Source organism: Bubalus kerabau, chromosome 19 (genome assembly GCF_029407905.1).
Source record: "Bubalus kerabau isolate K-KA32 ecotype Philippines breed swamp buffalo chromosome 19, PCC_UOA_SB_1v2, whole genome shotgun sequence".
NCBI lineage: Eukaryota > Metazoa > Chordata > Mammalia > Artiodactyla > Bovidae > Bubalus > Bubalus kerabau.
In genome coordinates, this window is record NC_073642.1 from 65,605,579 (window position 1) to 65,621,607 (window position 16,029).

The 16,029-nt window shown below is 61.6% G+C and overlaps 1 protein-coding gene across 3 annotated transcripts in view; it reads left to right on the forward strand.

Annotated features, from left to right (window-relative positions):
* Window positions 1-15,781, forward strand: part of EVL (Enah/Vasp-like) — a 143,935-nt gene extending 128,154 nt beyond the window's left edge. For all 3 annotated transcript variants that reach the window (XM_055555501.1, XM_055555502.1, XM_055555500.1), the window contains exons 5-14: window positions 370-434; window positions 1,604-1,833; window positions 2,474-2,595; window positions 4,983-5,043; window positions 7,664-7,730; window positions 9,245-9,311; window positions 9,407-9,469; window positions 13,772-13,838; window positions 14,157-14,214; window positions 15,308-15,781. In XM_055555501.1, the coding sequence (XP_055411476.1) occupies window positions 370-434; window positions 1,604-1,833; window positions 2,474-2,595; window positions 4,983-5,043; window positions 7,664-7,730; window positions 9,245-9,311; window positions 9,407-9,469; window positions 13,772-13,838; window positions 14,157-14,214; window positions 15,308-15,345 (838 nt within the window). In that variant the 3' untranslated portion in view covers window positions 15,346-15,781. The remainder of the gene's footprint in view (window positions 1-369; window positions 435-1,603; window positions 1,834-2,473; window positions 2,596-4,982; window positions 5,044-7,663; window positions 7,731-9,244; window positions 9,312-9,406; window positions 9,470-13,771; window positions 13,839-14,156; window positions 14,215-15,307) is intronic.
* The last annotated feature ends 248 nt before the right edge of the window (window positions 15,782-16,029 follow it).

Here is a 16,029-nt window from a genome sequence, read left to right on the forward strand (position 1 = left end):
GGGCTTAGGGAGCTAAGCCAGGTGCAGTGGGCGTGGGTGGCCCTGAGGTCATGTCTGCTGAGGCCTCCAGACACCAGGCAAACTCATCCAGCCTGGGGGAAGCTTGGTCACTCGGCCAGATGGTCACTTCAGCCTCGTGAGGGGCTCCCTGCCCAGGTGTCAGTGTCCACGGGCTGCCGGCGCTGCCCTGGGTGGGGATCTGGACCGGTCACAGCTCAGCCTGTGTAAGCGGGGACTTTAGGCCCGGCAGCCGGAGCCCAGGGTGAGACGAGGCGGGCTCGCTGCTGAGCCCCGGGGACACCGGGAAGCCTGACTGCAGCCCAGGCTCTGACACAGACTTGTTCTCGCTCCGCTGTGGTTGCTTCTCAGACAAGTGATGGAGCAGCAGCACCAACAGCGCCAGGAGTCTCTCGAGAGAAGAGCCTCGGCCCCAGGTGAGAGCATCCTGCCCCTGCCGGGGCCGTCCCTTCCCTTCGCCTCGGACACGCTGGGCAGTCGGCGGCCCACTGCTGAGCGCACGGGCCCCAGAGGGCACCAGCCTCACCCCACGTTTCTGACTCGGATCTGACCCTGTCGCCGTGTCAGCTCTTCCCCTTCACGCTGGCCTGCCCGGCTCCCTGCCCGGCCTCCAGGCGCGCAGGCCCGGTCCCTGCAGGCCCACCACCCTTTGAGCACCCCTCCTGCAGTTCCTTTTCTCCGGGGCCGCCGCCTCCCTTGCACCCGTGCCCCCTTCACCAGACTTCACTCCTGTCCCGGCGTGGTTGTTCCTTCCCTAAGGAAGGTTTCCGTGGGCTTTTGGCCAGCTGGAGCCCCTCCTCACAGGCCAGGGTAGCACTGTGTGCCTGCTCTTGGTGGCACTTGTCACCCTCCACAGTGACAGATGTGCAGTCGTCCGCGTGATTGGCTCACTGCTCCCCACCAGGCCGTGAGCTCTGAGAGCACGGAGCCCGCGGCCACTGTCCCCAGCACCCTGCACAGGGCCCGGCAGGCAACAGAGACTCGGGTGGTGGATGAGGGGCAGGGACAGGACTGCCCAGCCTGCGGCGCCGCTCCTGGACACGTGTCCCTGTCGGCCCTGCAGCCGTCCCCCGAGGCCAAGGGGGCCGGTCCCCATTGCATCTCGGGGGCTAACAGCTGCCAGTGCCTGGGAGGGTGCTGAGTACCAAGAAGGAGCAGAGGAGGAAAAAGAGATACTGTTTGGGCACCGGAGGGCTTCCTCCCCTGGAAGACCACCGCTGAGCAGCAGGAAATCAGTGGAGCTCGGGGGTGCAAAGCCAACATGTGCCACTGGGTCCAGCCAGGCCCCAGGTGTCAGGGGGCTGGGCAGCAGCAGGCGCCTCCTGAGGGGCTTCTCATGCGACACTGGGTCCAGCCAGGCCCCAGGTGTCGGGGGGCTGGGCAGCAGCAGGCGCCTCCTGAGGGGCTTCTCATGCGACACTGGGTCCAGCCAGGCCCCAGGTGTCGGGGGGCTGGGGCAGCAGCAGGCACCTCCTGAGGGGCTTCTTGGAAGAGGTGACCCTGAGCTGTTCCTCGTCCGCAGAAGAGCTCCCCAGGAGGTTCCAGCTGGGCCTGGGCACTCACTGAGCCCACTGCTGTGTTTCAGGACCCAGCCTCCCACCGGGGCACCCCTCCTCTGCAGCCAGCGCCCCTCTCTCGTGTAGCGGCCCTCCACCCCCACCCCCACCCCCTGTCCCACCGCCACCCACGGGGGCCACCCCCCCACCCCCACCCCCACTGCCGGCCGGAGGAGCCCAGGGCACCAGCCACGACGAGAGCTCCGTGTCCGGCCTGGCCGCCGCCCTGGCTGGAGCCAAGCTGAGACGGGTCCAGCGGGTGAGCGTCGTGGGCCCCAGGGAGTGGGCAGGGGGAGGACGAGGCTGGGGGGCCCTTCCTGCCGGGAGGAGCAGCACCGCCTTCCCCAACCAGACGGCGCCTCCTGCCGCCTCGGTCCCAGTTCCCAGGTTCCCAGAGGATTGGGGCGGCACGGGGTGAGGCAGAAGCTGCTGCCCTCCTAGACAAGGAAACCGAGGGTCGGGCTTGTGAATGACTTGTCCAGAGCACGCAGGTCACCAGCTGCAGCTTGGACTCAGGCCCTGGGTCTCCTGAGTTTACATCCGTCAGCTTCCTCAGGCTCGGCTGGTCCTCCCCAGCCTTCCCCAGTGTCCTGGCAGGAGGAGCTTCTGGAAGAAGGCCGTGTGTGTGTTTGTGGGCTAAAGAGCACGTCTGATACAGAGTTGTGCCCCCTCGCCCCTCAGGTCACACAGGCCTTGTCAAGGCCGCTGACCATGAGCCAGTGGACCTGGGGCGTGTCTGCGAACAGTGACCTCCAGTCGACGGCGCCCCCTGGATTGTCGCCAGCGGGTGGGGTTGGGGAGATGGGATCAGAGGGCCTGGCCTGGCCTCTTCCAGCTCTGCCGTCACACCCAGACCCTTTTCCCTTAAGTCACCGGCCTGAAGCACCCTCTCCCCTTAGCCAGAAGATGCGTCTGGAGGCTCCAGTCCCAGCGGGCCCTCGAAGTCTGACGCCAACCGGGCCAGCAGTGGGGGTGGCGGAGGAGGCCTCATGGAAGAGATGAACAAGCTGCTGGCCAAGAGGTGAGTGTGTCGACTGACCAACTCGCCACTTGTCAGGGGCTCCTGCGCCCAGTGCCCGGCCCAGGGGTGCGGGAGGTGGACAGCACCACCCTCCCCCATCAGCAGCCACTGTGCCCCGGCTTCAGCTGAGCAGGGGGACTGTGACTCAGGTTTTCCCTTCTCCGGGGTCAGTCTGAGACAAGAGGTGGGTGTGTCGGCTGACCAGCTCAGCCGCTTGTCGGGAGCTCCTGCGCCCAGTGCCCAGCCCAGGGGTGCGGGAGGTGGACAGCACCACCCTCCCCCACCAGCAGCCACTGTCCCCCAGCTTCAGCCAAGCAGGGGGACTGTCACTCAGGTTTTCCCTTCTCCGGGGTCAGTCTGAGACATCGAGCCAAAAGGAGTCCACTCAAGTCTAAAGCCTTCCTCATTTCAGTCTAACAAGTGTTCGTCTCAGAGTATCTGCCATGTCCCGGCCTCGTCCTGAGCAGAGAGAAATTTGAAGATAATTTCAGAGATAAATTCTCAGGGAAAAAGAAAACTGTTCCCCCTGGGGAATGGGTAATGACGGGGCCTGTCCTGTGAGAGGGTTACAGGGATCCCGGGAGGAGTGACCGGGTGGCCAGAGCCCCGGACGTCGCCCCCAGGGACAGAGCAGCAGTGCCCCCACATCCTGGTCGGCTCCAGGGCCCAGGCCTCCGCTCCCATCCGCACTTGGTTGGTCCCCAGCTGAATCCCAAGCAGGCGGAACGATCAGTCAGCTCCCTCTGGGGGCGTCGCAGAGCTCGGGCTGTACTTGTGGACGTGGGGTGGCAGCAGGGGCGCACTGACGGGGCCCCGTGCCTGGCTCACCCGGGCACCGGAGGACCGGGGAGCAAGTCTCGTCGTGCAGGCAGGCTGGATTCCATTCCAGGGGAGCCTCACGTTAAAAATAGGTTTTCTTTAAAAACGATATGTGCACACTCAGCCCAAGTGCAACGCGAGTGCACTCACAGTGACAGCTTGGCCTTGATGGTTTAGACCACGCGGAGAGGAGCTTCGTGAGAACAGGAAAAGGCCAGTGTGCCAGGAGCCAGGGAGACGCCAGATGGCTGGTGGCAGAGCTGGGCCCGCAGTGAACACACACCCCACACGACCGGCAAGGAGCTGTCATGCTGCCCCATGAAGCCCCGCTTCATGGATGTCGAGTGGAGCCAATGAGGAGATGCCCTCGTGGGCTGTTTCTTTGAATGAAGGTCCTGGCAGAATTGCTGCCTCCTCCCTCCAAGGGCTGTCCCACACCCTTTCCCAGGCGGGGGCATCTTGCCCACAGGTGCTCGGCACAGGAAATCTCCACGGGACTGGAGGGGCCTGGTCTGCTGTGTTTTCTTGGAAGACTAAACCTGGCTCTGAGCAGGCACAGTGTCACGGGCACAGTGGCAGGCCAGGGAGGAGCCAGGGTGCTTGCACCCAGCGTTGGAAATAAAGACCAGACAGCCAGCCCAGAAACAAATGCAGAGGCAGAACTGAGCGGGCACGCTGTCGGGAGGAAGATGTCGGGGACGATTCCCGGCTTTCTGGGAGGACCCGACCTTCCTGGGATGAGCCGATGAAGAAGGGGCCCGCATGTGACTGAGGAGGCTGCAGCGTGGGCTGGTCCCTCGACGGGGACAGCCCGCTGGTGGCCGTCACCCATCGCCAGTTTCCCCGTTGATGGGCAGCTCACTGGGAGTTCTTGAGCACAGTGTTCTGGCAGCTTCGGAGAGGCTGCTGTGTGTGGATTTGAGAATTAGCCCGATGTCGGTGCCCAGTGTGGCCAGGAGAGAGCAGGTAGTTTTCAGGGTGTCTGAGCAGGGGCTCATCCCTGGGGGTTGCTGTCCTGACTAGAGGCGTCTGTCGGAGCCTTTCCTTCCTGAGCAGCTCTTTGTGGCGTCTGGGTTGGCAGGCTGTGGCTGCGGAGCTCCGAGGCAAGGGACTTCAGGGAGACGGGCAGGCCTCCTCCCCCCACAGGCGGCCCGCAGATGGGATGTCCGCAGAGTGGCCTGTGGAGTTGGGGGCTCTCTTGCCTTTGGCGGTCAGGCCTGGGTGTTCTGGGGCCATCGCTGTCACCCAGCTCTTCTGACCGGCACGGGGTGTGGACCAACCTTCTGCCCCTCAGGTGCTGTAGACAGAGATGCAAGTGTCCCCACGCCTCCTGCCAGACCAGTTTGGCATCCAGGGTCCTGGGACCAGCACAGAAGGCCTAGACACTCACTCAGGCATCACCCCAGATAGGTGCCTGGACCAAAAAAAAAAAAAAAACCTCCTTCACACGAAACGGGTTAGACCCCAGCAAGGGGCCTCTGAGGACCAGCTGTGTCCGCACAGAAGAGGTGTCCAGTCAGTGTAGAAACCTCCGGGGCTGATGGTGTGTTTTTTCCCTTCTGTGTTAGGAGAAAAGCAGCCTCCCAGACAGACAAGCCAGCTGACAAGAAGGAAGACGAAAGCCAAACAGTAAGTGCACCCACCACCGGCCTACCCCAGCTTCCCGTGCCATGTGGACACACCAGGCCCCGCGGTGCCCAGGGTTGGACAGTCACATGATGGATCCTTTACTGGGCGATTGTAGGAGGGCGGGGGACTCCTGTCCATCCCCCTGCACCACGGGGCAGGTCGGCACTCACTGAGCATCTGGCAGCCTCATGGGGGAGGCAGGGGGGAGGCAGAGAAGCAGGATCCAGCCAGGAGTGTCATGACAAGAGGGCCTGGAGCCTGGGAAGCTCAGACACACGGACAAGTCTCTTCCTTGACAGACTCGGGTACAGTCACGGTAGGGGGTGTCTGCTTCAAGACCAGGGCTGTTCCTATTTATTTCTACTCCTAAAAGACGTCACTCGAGTCCATCGATTCCAGCAAAGCCTCGGATGAGCTGGGCAGAGGACCCCGAGCCTCAGGCGCTTGTCCGGATCAGGATCCTGGAGTCCCATCTGTCCACCCAGAACTCCACACACCTGCCGCCACCTAGTACGGCTAACGCTTTTGTCCTGTGCTAAGCTTTCCCTGTACAAACAGGTTCCTGCTGAAACCACTAGGTTTTGACCTTGACCGCAGACAGCATACAGGTCGCATCCCAGTGGCAGGAGGAGACAAAAGAAACTTGGCCACCCACTGCCAGGGCATGCTCACTGCCGTGCCACTGGGCGAGGCTCGCCAGGCGAGGCCCAGGGCTCCAGCCCTGCCAGCGGCCTTCCCACCTCCTCACCCCCAACCTAGGCACACGCAGCCCCCTCGGCCCCCACAGCTGACTCCTCCCCAGTCTGCACATCTTTGCATTAGCATTGTTTCCTGAGAAATGGTCTCCCAGACCCCAGACTAAGTAAGGCTCCCTGCAGCTTGGTCCCTGGGCGCCTCTCCCCGCTGTGCTTCTGCTCCGCTCTCAGTACACATATTTATCTCGTTTACTCGCACCTTGCTGCAGGATTGTGAGCCCTGCGAGGATCACGCATGCATATTCCACTATCCGTGTGCCTTGCACCAAGTATGGAGTCCATCCAGCTGACTCTGCTTGAATGTCTCCAAGTGCAGAGGCCTGTGTGGCCAGGAGCTCAGGGGTAGTCAGAGGCCTCCAAAGACTGGTGGATTTCAGCCAGCACTGCCAGCCCCAGCTCCCTGGGCTCTAGGAAGAAAAGGAGTGGAAGTGCTCAGTCGTATCCGACTCTTGGCAACCCCATGGACTGTAGCCCACCAGGCTCCTCTGTCCGTGGGATTCTCCAGGCGGGAATAGTGGAGTGAGTTGCCATTCCCTTCTCCAGGAGATCTTCCCAAGCCAGGAACCAAACCTAGGTTCTCTGGCATTGTAGGTAGATTCTTCACTGTCTGAGCCACTAGGAAAAGAGTAGGTTTCAAATCCCAGGGATCCAGGAGAAATCTTTGACCCCAAGGGTAGAGTTTTCCTCCTCTGACTCCCCTTTCTCCGTAGGCCTCCAGGCTGCTGCCTTGGTTGCGTGTGGTCGGGAGGCCCCGCCCACATGGGAGCAGCCTCTTCCAGGGCCAGGACAGTCCCACGCAGCAGAGCGAGTGCAATGTGGCCAGGGACACCGGCAGCTGGCTTTTCTTTTTTCTTTTTTTTTCTGGCCGTACTACACAGCTTGGGGATCTTAGTTCCCCAACCAGGGATCGAACCTGGGCCCTCAGCAGTGAAAGCAGTCAGTCTTAACCACTGGACCTCCAGGGGAGTCCCTGGCTTTTTCGTTTCTATACTTTTCAGTGTTTTCCAGATCTTCACTGAATGTGTCCAAGGTTTCAAGAAGGAAATGTGGAGCCCTCCACGTTCGGGAGAACCCCACACCCCTGAATGTGGAGTCAGGTGGCTTGGGCAGGGCTACTGCCCCTTGCTGGCTGCGGGGCTCTGAGAATGTGTCCCAGCCATGAAGAGCACAGGCTGCGAGGCGGCCAGCGGAGGGGCCTGCAGGGGCCGGGGGGCCTCTTCCCGGCTTGCAACTGTGGCAGAGCTTTCCTTCATAGGGAGCGGTCTTATTAGTTACTTTTGAAATAATAGGATGATGATAAAATTTTTTTCTGATTTATTTTCCAGTTACTCTAATTTCACCCATAATGTCTCCCACTCTGGCGTGTTTCCTTTGGGTCCTGGTCCCCAGGCACATGTGTTGATTTCCATAATTTCATTAATTCCACTCTCTCACAGCGAGAGGCCTGGGAGATCTTCCTAGGGTCTTCCTGTGGGTCTTCCTCTGGAGACCCACAGCCTAGCACATTCTTTTGCCCCTGAATCAGCAACTCCGAGAATTCTCTTCATGCACCCCACAAATACGGGGGTTCCTGATGGTCGCTAGGTCAGTGCTCAGTGTGGAGGCCAGGAGTGAGCAGTCGCCCTGCCTCTCGTCTGCTGTGTCTCCCTGCAGCCTTCTTCCCCAACTGCTGTGCGGTGGGCCACCTCCCTGCACCGCCTGGGCTTCTCACGAGTGAAGCACAATGGTGGTCTCACTGTAAAAGTAACACTCGTTCACTGGATAATTTGGAAAACTGCGGTCTCCTGCATGACCTGGCCTGAAGGTCCCCACCCAGCCGGCCTTCCTAACCAGATCGACAGCAGAGCTTTTCTCCTCCATTTCAGGAAGAGCCCAGCACCTCTCCATCTCCGGGGACCCGAGCAGCCAGCCAGCAGCCTCCCAACTCCTCAGGTAAGGGGCCCCAGCCTGCCTGCACCAGGTGTGGGGTCTTAGAGTGGGAGGGGCTCTCACAGAAAGACGATCTGACCCCCAGGGCCTCACTGGGCGGATGCGCAGAGAGGCTGTGCTGGCGGGGCGCCCTGCCGTCTTGCACGGAAGCCCCCCCGGCCCCCGTCAGCGGCCGCCTATAGTCGGAGCCTGAGCACGTGCAGGACACCCTGGGGGAGAGAGCGCCCTGTCCAGCTGTTTCCCCAGCGGGCTGCGCACACCTAGGCGGGGTGGGGGCGATGGGCCCGGGGCTTCCCGGCCTGGGGCCCTGCTCTGAAGAGGAGCACGCAAGTGCCGCAGTCGTGCTCCTTGCAAAACACCAGGGAGCCTTGCTCACTGAGCGGTCAGCCCGATGAGGCCTGCAAAGCAGACGCCCCGAGCCTATCCTGGTGCAAGCTCTGGAGCAGGGGTGTGGTCAGAAGAGCACCTTCAGGCTCTGTGGTGGGAAGATGCCACTGCATTTGGTCCCTCAGTCATTCAACAAACATCTCAGGGTCTGCTCTCAGCCAGGCCTGTGCTCCCGAGCGTGTGGTGGGGGTGGGGGGACAGAGAGAAAATAGGCCGCCCCACCCCAGCCAGCGGCGAGAGGCTCATGCCCACTGTTGGCAGCTCGCTGGGGCACGGCTCTGCGGCCACCTGGGCCTCACGTCCTGCCCCTCTGCTGGCTCATCAGCCTCCGAGTGAGGCTGGGTTCCGTGGCCTCTCCTCAGGCAGTGCCACGATTCTTGGTGAGTGTCACATCCCAGTAGAGGGGCTGCGAGTTCCCAGTTAGAAGCTCAGTGCGTGTAAGCAGCGCGCCCAGGGCCACGTGCTGGAGCTCGGGTGTGGTCCTGCTCCCGGGTCCGCCCTGCAGGCCCAGCGAGGGTCCGCCCGCGGCCTCCAGGCTCAGCTCCGAGTGGCTGGCCCCTGCTGCCCCAGGGAGCTTTCCCTTCGGCCTCTCTGCTCATCCTGCCAAGTCAGGGAACTCATTCACTTCAGTGGACCTCTTGTAGTAAAGTGAAATGCAATTAAAGAGCACTTGAAAAAGGAAAGACAAATCGACTTCCAAGGCCAGGTTGGGAAAGAGCCAGCAGCAGTGTGTGGGGAAAGCCATGGAGCTCAGGGACAGCGGGGCCACTGGCTCCCAAAGGCAGGCGTGGGCTGTGCTGAGGGTGCAGGCAAGGGGCTTCCTGTACCCGCCTGGCCCACTGCTGGGGGCACAGGCTGCTTCTGGAGGTCCTGGTTCAGAGCTTCCCTGCCCAGCCAGCGCACATTCCCAGGAAAGCCCTAGCCATGGGGAGAGGACTTGAAACCAGGTCAACCAAGTCGTGGGAGCAGGGGCTCCTGTCCTGAGTTGGGGAGACGCAGGTGCCAGGCCTGCGAGGGCCACATGGGCCACGGGAGCCGGGGCGGGGCCGTCTGCCTAGGATGCTGCGGGGCGCGGGGCCACGGGCGCACTCCCAGCCCTGAGGCGCTTCGTCCGTGCCGTGCACCGACAGAGGCCAGCCGGAAGCCCTGGGAGCGGAGCGGCTCAGCGGAGAAGCCCGTGTCCTCCTCGCTGTCCAGGTGAGCTGCCCTAGAAGCCCGCACTGCCCCTGGGGTGGGGGCCCAGGTGGGCCTTGGCGCCAACTCACCTCTGCTTCATTCTGCCCACTGCATAGAACCCCATCTGTGGCCAAGAGCCCCGAAGCTAAGAGCCCCCTGCAGTCGCAGCCTCACTCTAGGTACCGAACCACCTGTCTCTGGGACCTCCTCTGTCCCCTCCCGTGACTAACACCCCAGCCCCTGCCGCGTTGTCGTCTAACAGCTATCTCTGGGAGAGGGCGGGCTGTGCGTCGTGAGGGACGGGGCAGGCCAGCTCCTCCTCACCCTCCTTGGTGGGGGGCCGCAGAGGTGCAGTCCCAGCTCTGGGCTCACCAGCCGGGACACCCGGCTAGGCAGGGGGCCTCTGCAGCCTCCTCTGCTCGCTCCACCCCGTGTGGAGGTCTGCTCACCCCCCGCAGGGCGGTCGAGCGTGGATGGCAGCCGCATGCAGCAAGTCCCCCTCACCAGCCCTCGCTGCACCCTGCGGCCCGCAGTCCCGGGGCTGGCCCCGCACCGCCCTCCTCTGCTTCCTCTGCATCTTCCCAGGGAGATGCTGGCCACGTTTCCCAAACCAAAAGCTGACGTGATAATGGGATGGGTTGTTTGCAACAGAGGTCGCTCAAAAAAACCTCAGGCCATCAGATCGTAACCAGGGGCCGAGCGTGGCCTGAATGTGCAGGCTTCTAGAGCCCGCACTAAGGGGTGTCTCCAACGTCCGTCACAAATCAGAGGCAACAGCCCAGAGCAGGTGGCGCTTGGTCCTGGTCTGGCCAAGTCAGCCAAGAGACAGCTCTGGCCAGCCCTGCGGGAGCAGTGAAGACACTCACGGGTGCTCAGGGAGGGCCGTCCCAGTGTCGGCCAGGGCCCATGTGGGGCCCGAGTCAGCCAGCTTCTCGGCCGGGCCTGAGGTCCCTGCCTGCACAGAGCTTGTCTCTGTGTGCAAAGACCCATAGACAACACAACCATGCGTTCCCACAGGTGCTCGGAGGAAGACACTGAGGGTCCTGTAGTGGGCAATGCCGGGCACAGAGGGGCTTCAGCAAGGGGGCTTCTCAGAGGCGGTGTTTGAGCGGACACGGATGAGGGGAGCCCGCCCTGCGGAGAGTATGGGGGCGGACTTGCGAGCTGAAAGAGCGGCAAATGCTAAGCCCCCGAGCCTGCCACCAGCCTGGCGAGTTCAGAGAAAAGAAAGCAGAGCAGCGTGGCTGACGAGCGTAGGGCGTGGGGAGGGCAGAGGAAGGCACACTGAGGGGGAAAGCCTGGGTTTGTCCACGTACAGGCCGCGTTCTGTGCGCCCTGGGCTAGGGCGCCATGATGCAGTGCCTCTCTGGCCCGCTCACCTGGCTGGAGGCAGGAGGTGAACCCATCAGGCGGGAGCCAGAGCAGGGCCCGGGAGGTGAGGCGGGCAGGCCCGGCCTGCAGCCCTCGGCGGAGGTGGCTGCTTCCTGCTGGTGGAGCAAGGACAGGCTGCCAAATTTCGAGCAGCCAGGTGTCCCTTTCAGGGCGAGAACACTGTCCAAGGCGTTCCCACTGGGATAGCAAGTTCTGCAGCTCCAAGCTGGAGCGCTTCCTAGACTCACAGATGGTGCCCTGGGGGCAGCCGCTGTAGGGCCCGCAGAGATGTTGGGGTCACTGTCGGGGTGGTGGGGGTTTGTTCAGAGGGGAGGACCAAGGCCCAGAGAGGACGTGGTTTGTCCAGGTGCCCTGGAAAATTGCTCTTGAAACAAGGACTTGAACCTACATCAGGGAAGGGGACCTCTTTCCCCACCAGGATCCAAAATTACTTACATACTCAGTCAGGACCACGTTTGGCCTCTTCACTGAATTCATCCAGAAATGTGCAGGGGCACCTTATTTTTTTCCTTTTTAATCCAGGTATGTGCACTGGACCACTAAAGTTTTGTTTACATGGCATTCAGTGGTTTTTAATCCAGCTTTCCTGAGATGATTGACATCTGACGTTGTGTGAGTTCAAGGTGCACAGCACGATGGCCTCATGCGTTAGATGCTGTAAATGATTACCGCGGGCAGGCAGGTTAAAACGTCCGTGACCTCGCACAGTCACCTTCCTCTGTGAATGCGCTGAGAACTTGCAGACCTTGCTGCGCTCCTCCCAAGTCCGCAACACAGCACCGCCAGCCGTGGCCGCCGTGCTGTCCGTTCACCCCCACGGCCTGTCTGCCTCGTTACCGCAGCTGTGCGCCCCTTGACCGCCTCACCCCTGGCAGCCACCAGGCCAGTCTCTGTTTCCATGAGTTTGGCTTTTCAAGATTTTTTTATTTTGTATTGAAGTATAGCCAATTAACAAGAAACATTGTGAGAGTCTCAGCTGCACAGTAAAGGGACCCAGCCATACCTATGCTTGTGTCCCTTCTCCCCAGACTCCCCCTCACCCAGGCTGCCCCGTGCCCTGAGCAGAGCTCCCTGTGCTCTCCCCCAGACTCCCCTCTCACCCAGGCTGCCCCGTGCCCTGAGCAGAGCTCCCTGTGCTCTCCCCCAGACTCCCCTCTCACCCAGGCTGCCCCGTGCCCTGAGCAGAGGTCCCTGTGCTCTCCCCCAGACTCCCCCTCACCCAGGCTGCCACATGGCCCTGAGCAGAGGTCCCTGTGCTCTCCCCCAGACTCCCCTCTCACCCAGGCTGCCACGTGCCCTGAGCAGAGCTCCCTGTGCTCTCCCCCAGACTCCCCTCTCACCCAGGCTGCCCCGTGCCCTGAGCAGAGCTCCCTGTGCTCTCCCCCAGACTCCCCTCTCACCCAGGCTGCCACATGGCCCTGAGCAGAGCTCCCTGTGCTGCACAGGAGGACCCTGTTGTTCACCCATTTTAAATACCGGCTTTTCTGGATTTTACGTATAAGTGAGATCATGCAGCATTTGTCTCTCTCTGGCTTATTCACTCAGCGCCATGTCCATGTTGTCACAAACGGCAGGACTTCCTTCTTTCTCGTCGTGGAATACTTGATTATATAAATGTGTGTGACGTGTACCTATACATGTACACATGTGTGCATACACACCCACGTAGATACAGATAGGACATCATCTTCATCCACTCATCAGTCAGTGGGCACTCAGGTGGTCTCCATGTCGTGGCACTTGTGAACAGCGCCACAGCAGACGTGGGGTGCGGCCATCTGCTGGGAGCAGCGAGCTCATTCCCTTCGGCTGTGTCCCCAGAAGGGGGATCGCTGGCCCACGTGGAGGCCCCTCCACGCTGTTCTCCGTCACGGCGCACCGGCGCTTCAGTGTCCTGCTGGTTCTCCTCCGCTGTGGAGGACACCGGCCCGACCAATCTGTGCGTTGACGCCTGGCGGTCATGCCAGTTCCCCCCGTGTGTGCCTGCCGGCTGTCACGTGTCCACTCCCCAGTCAGTGTGTGTCTGCCGGCTCTCACGTGTGTCCACCGGCTCTCACGTGTGTGTCCACTGTCACGTGTCCACTCCCCAGTCAGTGTGTGTCTGCCGGCTGTCACGTGTGTGTCCACCGGCTCTCATGTGTGTGTCCGCCGGCTCTCACGTGTGTGTTTGCCATCACGTGTCCACTCCCCCAGTCAGTGTGTGTCTGCCGGCTGTCAGGCCCATGATCCCTGTAGGCGGCTCTGGCCACGTCATTTCCCTGAACCTGCCCCTCTCTCCACGTGGGGAGAGAGACTGAATCCAGAAAGTGTTCCCTCGGCACCATGATTCTCCTTTGCAAGGCCAGGTGAAAGCATTTGCCAAAATTTTCTTCCTTTTTTTTTAACCATGCTGTGCTGCTTGTGGGATCTTAGTTCCCCGACCAGGGATCGAACCTGGGCCCTGGCAGTGAAAACACCAAGTCCTAACCACCGGACCGCCAGGGAAGCCCCTGTTGAGACTTCCCAGGGAGGATTCGTGTGCAGGAAACATTAAATTTCAAGCCAGCTAAGCTTAGTTCAGAAATGTCAGAGAAGGACAGTCCCCAGAACCAAACCCTCTGCCTGAGAAGAGCAAAACCAGATGCAGAGCCGGTTGCCAACACCAGGGCCGCTGGTTCGTGTCAGACGTGGGTTACTCGGGGCTGAGCAGCTGTCTCCTGTTTCATGCCAGCATCACTGGTTTTCCCCAGGCTGTGGTCTAGCCAGGATCAGAGCCCTTATTCTGAGAACCAGCTTATCAGCATCCTTTTCCCAGGGGAGGGAGCGTGTGGCTCGGAATGCCGTCCACACACGTGGGTGCTTCCGTGTGAGCACTGTCAAGTCGGGAGACTCCAGGTCCTGACGCTTGGGTTGGGAAACATGGTCACGGTATCCAAGAGGCCCTCTCAAGGTGGAGACGGGGCGTGAGAGTCCTTTCTGAAGCGCCAAAGCAGCAGCATTTGAAGAGGGCAGAGCCAGGCCCTCAACGGGCAAGCACTGGGGCGCCCACGTGCCTCTCGAGCTCAGCCCCCCGGTGCCCACCCAACCGCACCCTGCCGCCCTCTCCCCAGGATGAAGCCGGCAGGGAGTGTCAACGACGTGGCCCTGGATGCCTTAGACTTGGACCGGATGAAACAGGTGGGCGGGTCTGTCTGGAGAGTCTGAAGGAGCCGGGGCGGGGAGGACGGGGGCGGGGAGCCACGTGCAGCCTCAATGCCCCTGCCCCATCTTCACCAGGAAAGGGCTCTGGGCCCTCCCAGCCTGCCTCTGGGTGGGTCCGCCCTGGCTTTGCCCAAGTATTTCTGAGGCATCGCAGGATGTCCCATCCCTCCTCACACACACCCTTCCCCAATGGGAGGGCAGCTGAGAACACAGAGGGACATGGCTCTGAAGGGAGCCCGGCCTCCCCTGCCCGTGACCATTGCCACCTTCACCCTGAGGCCCTGCTCCCAACAGGAGATCCTCGAGGAGGTGGTCCGGGAGCTTCACAAGGTGAAGGAGGAGATCATCGACGGTGAGTGGCAGGGTGACCCCCACCCCGACCCCCGCCACGGGGCAGCACCCAGCCAGGCTCACACCAAGGGTCCTTGGGGAGGGCTGGGGTGCCTGTGCCCAGGGCTGCAAGCCAGGGGTCAGGAGGGCCCAGCCAGTGAGGCCATCCTGGGCCGAGAGGCTGAGGGTTTGTATTGAGGGGTTTTGTTCTTCCTCCCCACAGCCCACACCAGCCTCCCAGTTCTCTGGTTGGGCAGACTGAGGCGGCCCAGACAGATTAAGGAACTTGTCCAAGTGTGAGCATGTGTTCACGGTCTGCACCTCAGTCTGACCCCACCCCCCAGGCTCCCTCCTGGATGAGCCAGTGGCGGGAAGGGTGCGTTCGCTAGTCCAGAGCAGCTTTGAACCATCTGTAATTGATCTTAGTATCCCGTGGACTTAGATCACTCTCTTTATTCTGCTGCTTCCGATCCCCGAGTTTGGGGCTACAAGGGCAACTGCTGCCTTCCCAGTGGCTAGAGGGCCCCAGAAGACACAGAACTGCCTAAGGGCCTGACCGAGTCCACAGCCCGCCGGGCACTGCTGGCCTGGGGAGCAGGCGTGCAGCTCCAGGGGGCAGGGCCTCGTCCCAGTGAATCACATCCATCCGTCCACTCCCCACCGGAGCCTTTGAAACAGCCGGCTCAGATCTGGGGCCAGAGGAAAAGGAAAGGTGTGGGCCAGGCTGGCTAAGCCCACAGAGCAGGGAGGCGGGGGCTGGGAGCCAGCAGACCCAGACTCCTGCCCAGGGCTGGGTGATCAGCCACGCCCTGTCCTTGATCCAGGAGAGAGTGCTCAACTTCCTGTTGGTCCAGTCCCCTACCAGGCTGGGATGGGCAGATAAGGAGTTAATGAATGAAGAGGGGAAACAGAGCGGGAGCCAACAAAAAGAGACACAGAGGCCAACTGTTAACCCCACTTTATTGCTGGGCACCCCTGCCTCAGGAGGCCATGGGCCAGAGGGGTCGGGGCGGGCTGGGGGCACCTTGGTCTCCACCTGCTGTAGCGGCCGCAGTGGGCGCAGCCCTCTGGGTGGGCAGTTGAGGGACTGAGCCCTTTCCTGTCCTGTCCCTCAGCCATCAGGCAGGAGCTGAGCGGGATCAGCACCTCGTAGGCCAGAACCCCCGATGCCGCCCATGACCCGGGCCACCTGACGGCGGGGACCCCACAGAGCCCAGCGCCCAGGCCTCCGGCACACTCAGCCCGCGCTGAAGCCAGGACATGCTTCGTTTAAGTCTTAACCTGTGATAAATATTAAAATGAGGAGAAAGGTTCAGTTCCTGGATTTTTTAGATCCAACCTGACAGAACGCCAGGCCTGCCGCCTTTTTTTGTATTTTATATCTACCTATTTAAGTGTACGTTTCTTTGGGTTCATAGAGAAGACACCCCAAGTCACGCACCTCGTTAGAAGGTCTCAAAGTTTTCTCCTAGGTGCCCTCGGGAGCGGCAGCCGCTTCCACACGGCTCCTCCCCGCATCCCAGCGGTGAGGGTCTGTCCACACACCAAGCCGTCTGTGTCCACGTGGTAATAAACGCTTACTGTCCACACCCCGGCTCTGGCTTGTTCACTCAGCACCAGCTCCTGGTCGCGCCTGGCTGGGGAGGCCTCTTCTTGGGGGAGGGTCTTCAGAGTGGTGCCAGGAGTAGGGGGGTCAAGGCGGGGGCCTTGGGAGTGAGGCAAGGAAGGACGGGGTGTGAGCTGCCAGCTCAGGCACTTCCAGCGGGAGTCCTGGGGCTGCCCCTGGCCAGCCTCCTCCAGGGAGGTGGGCCCTGTGTGGGGCCCGTGCAGGAGCATC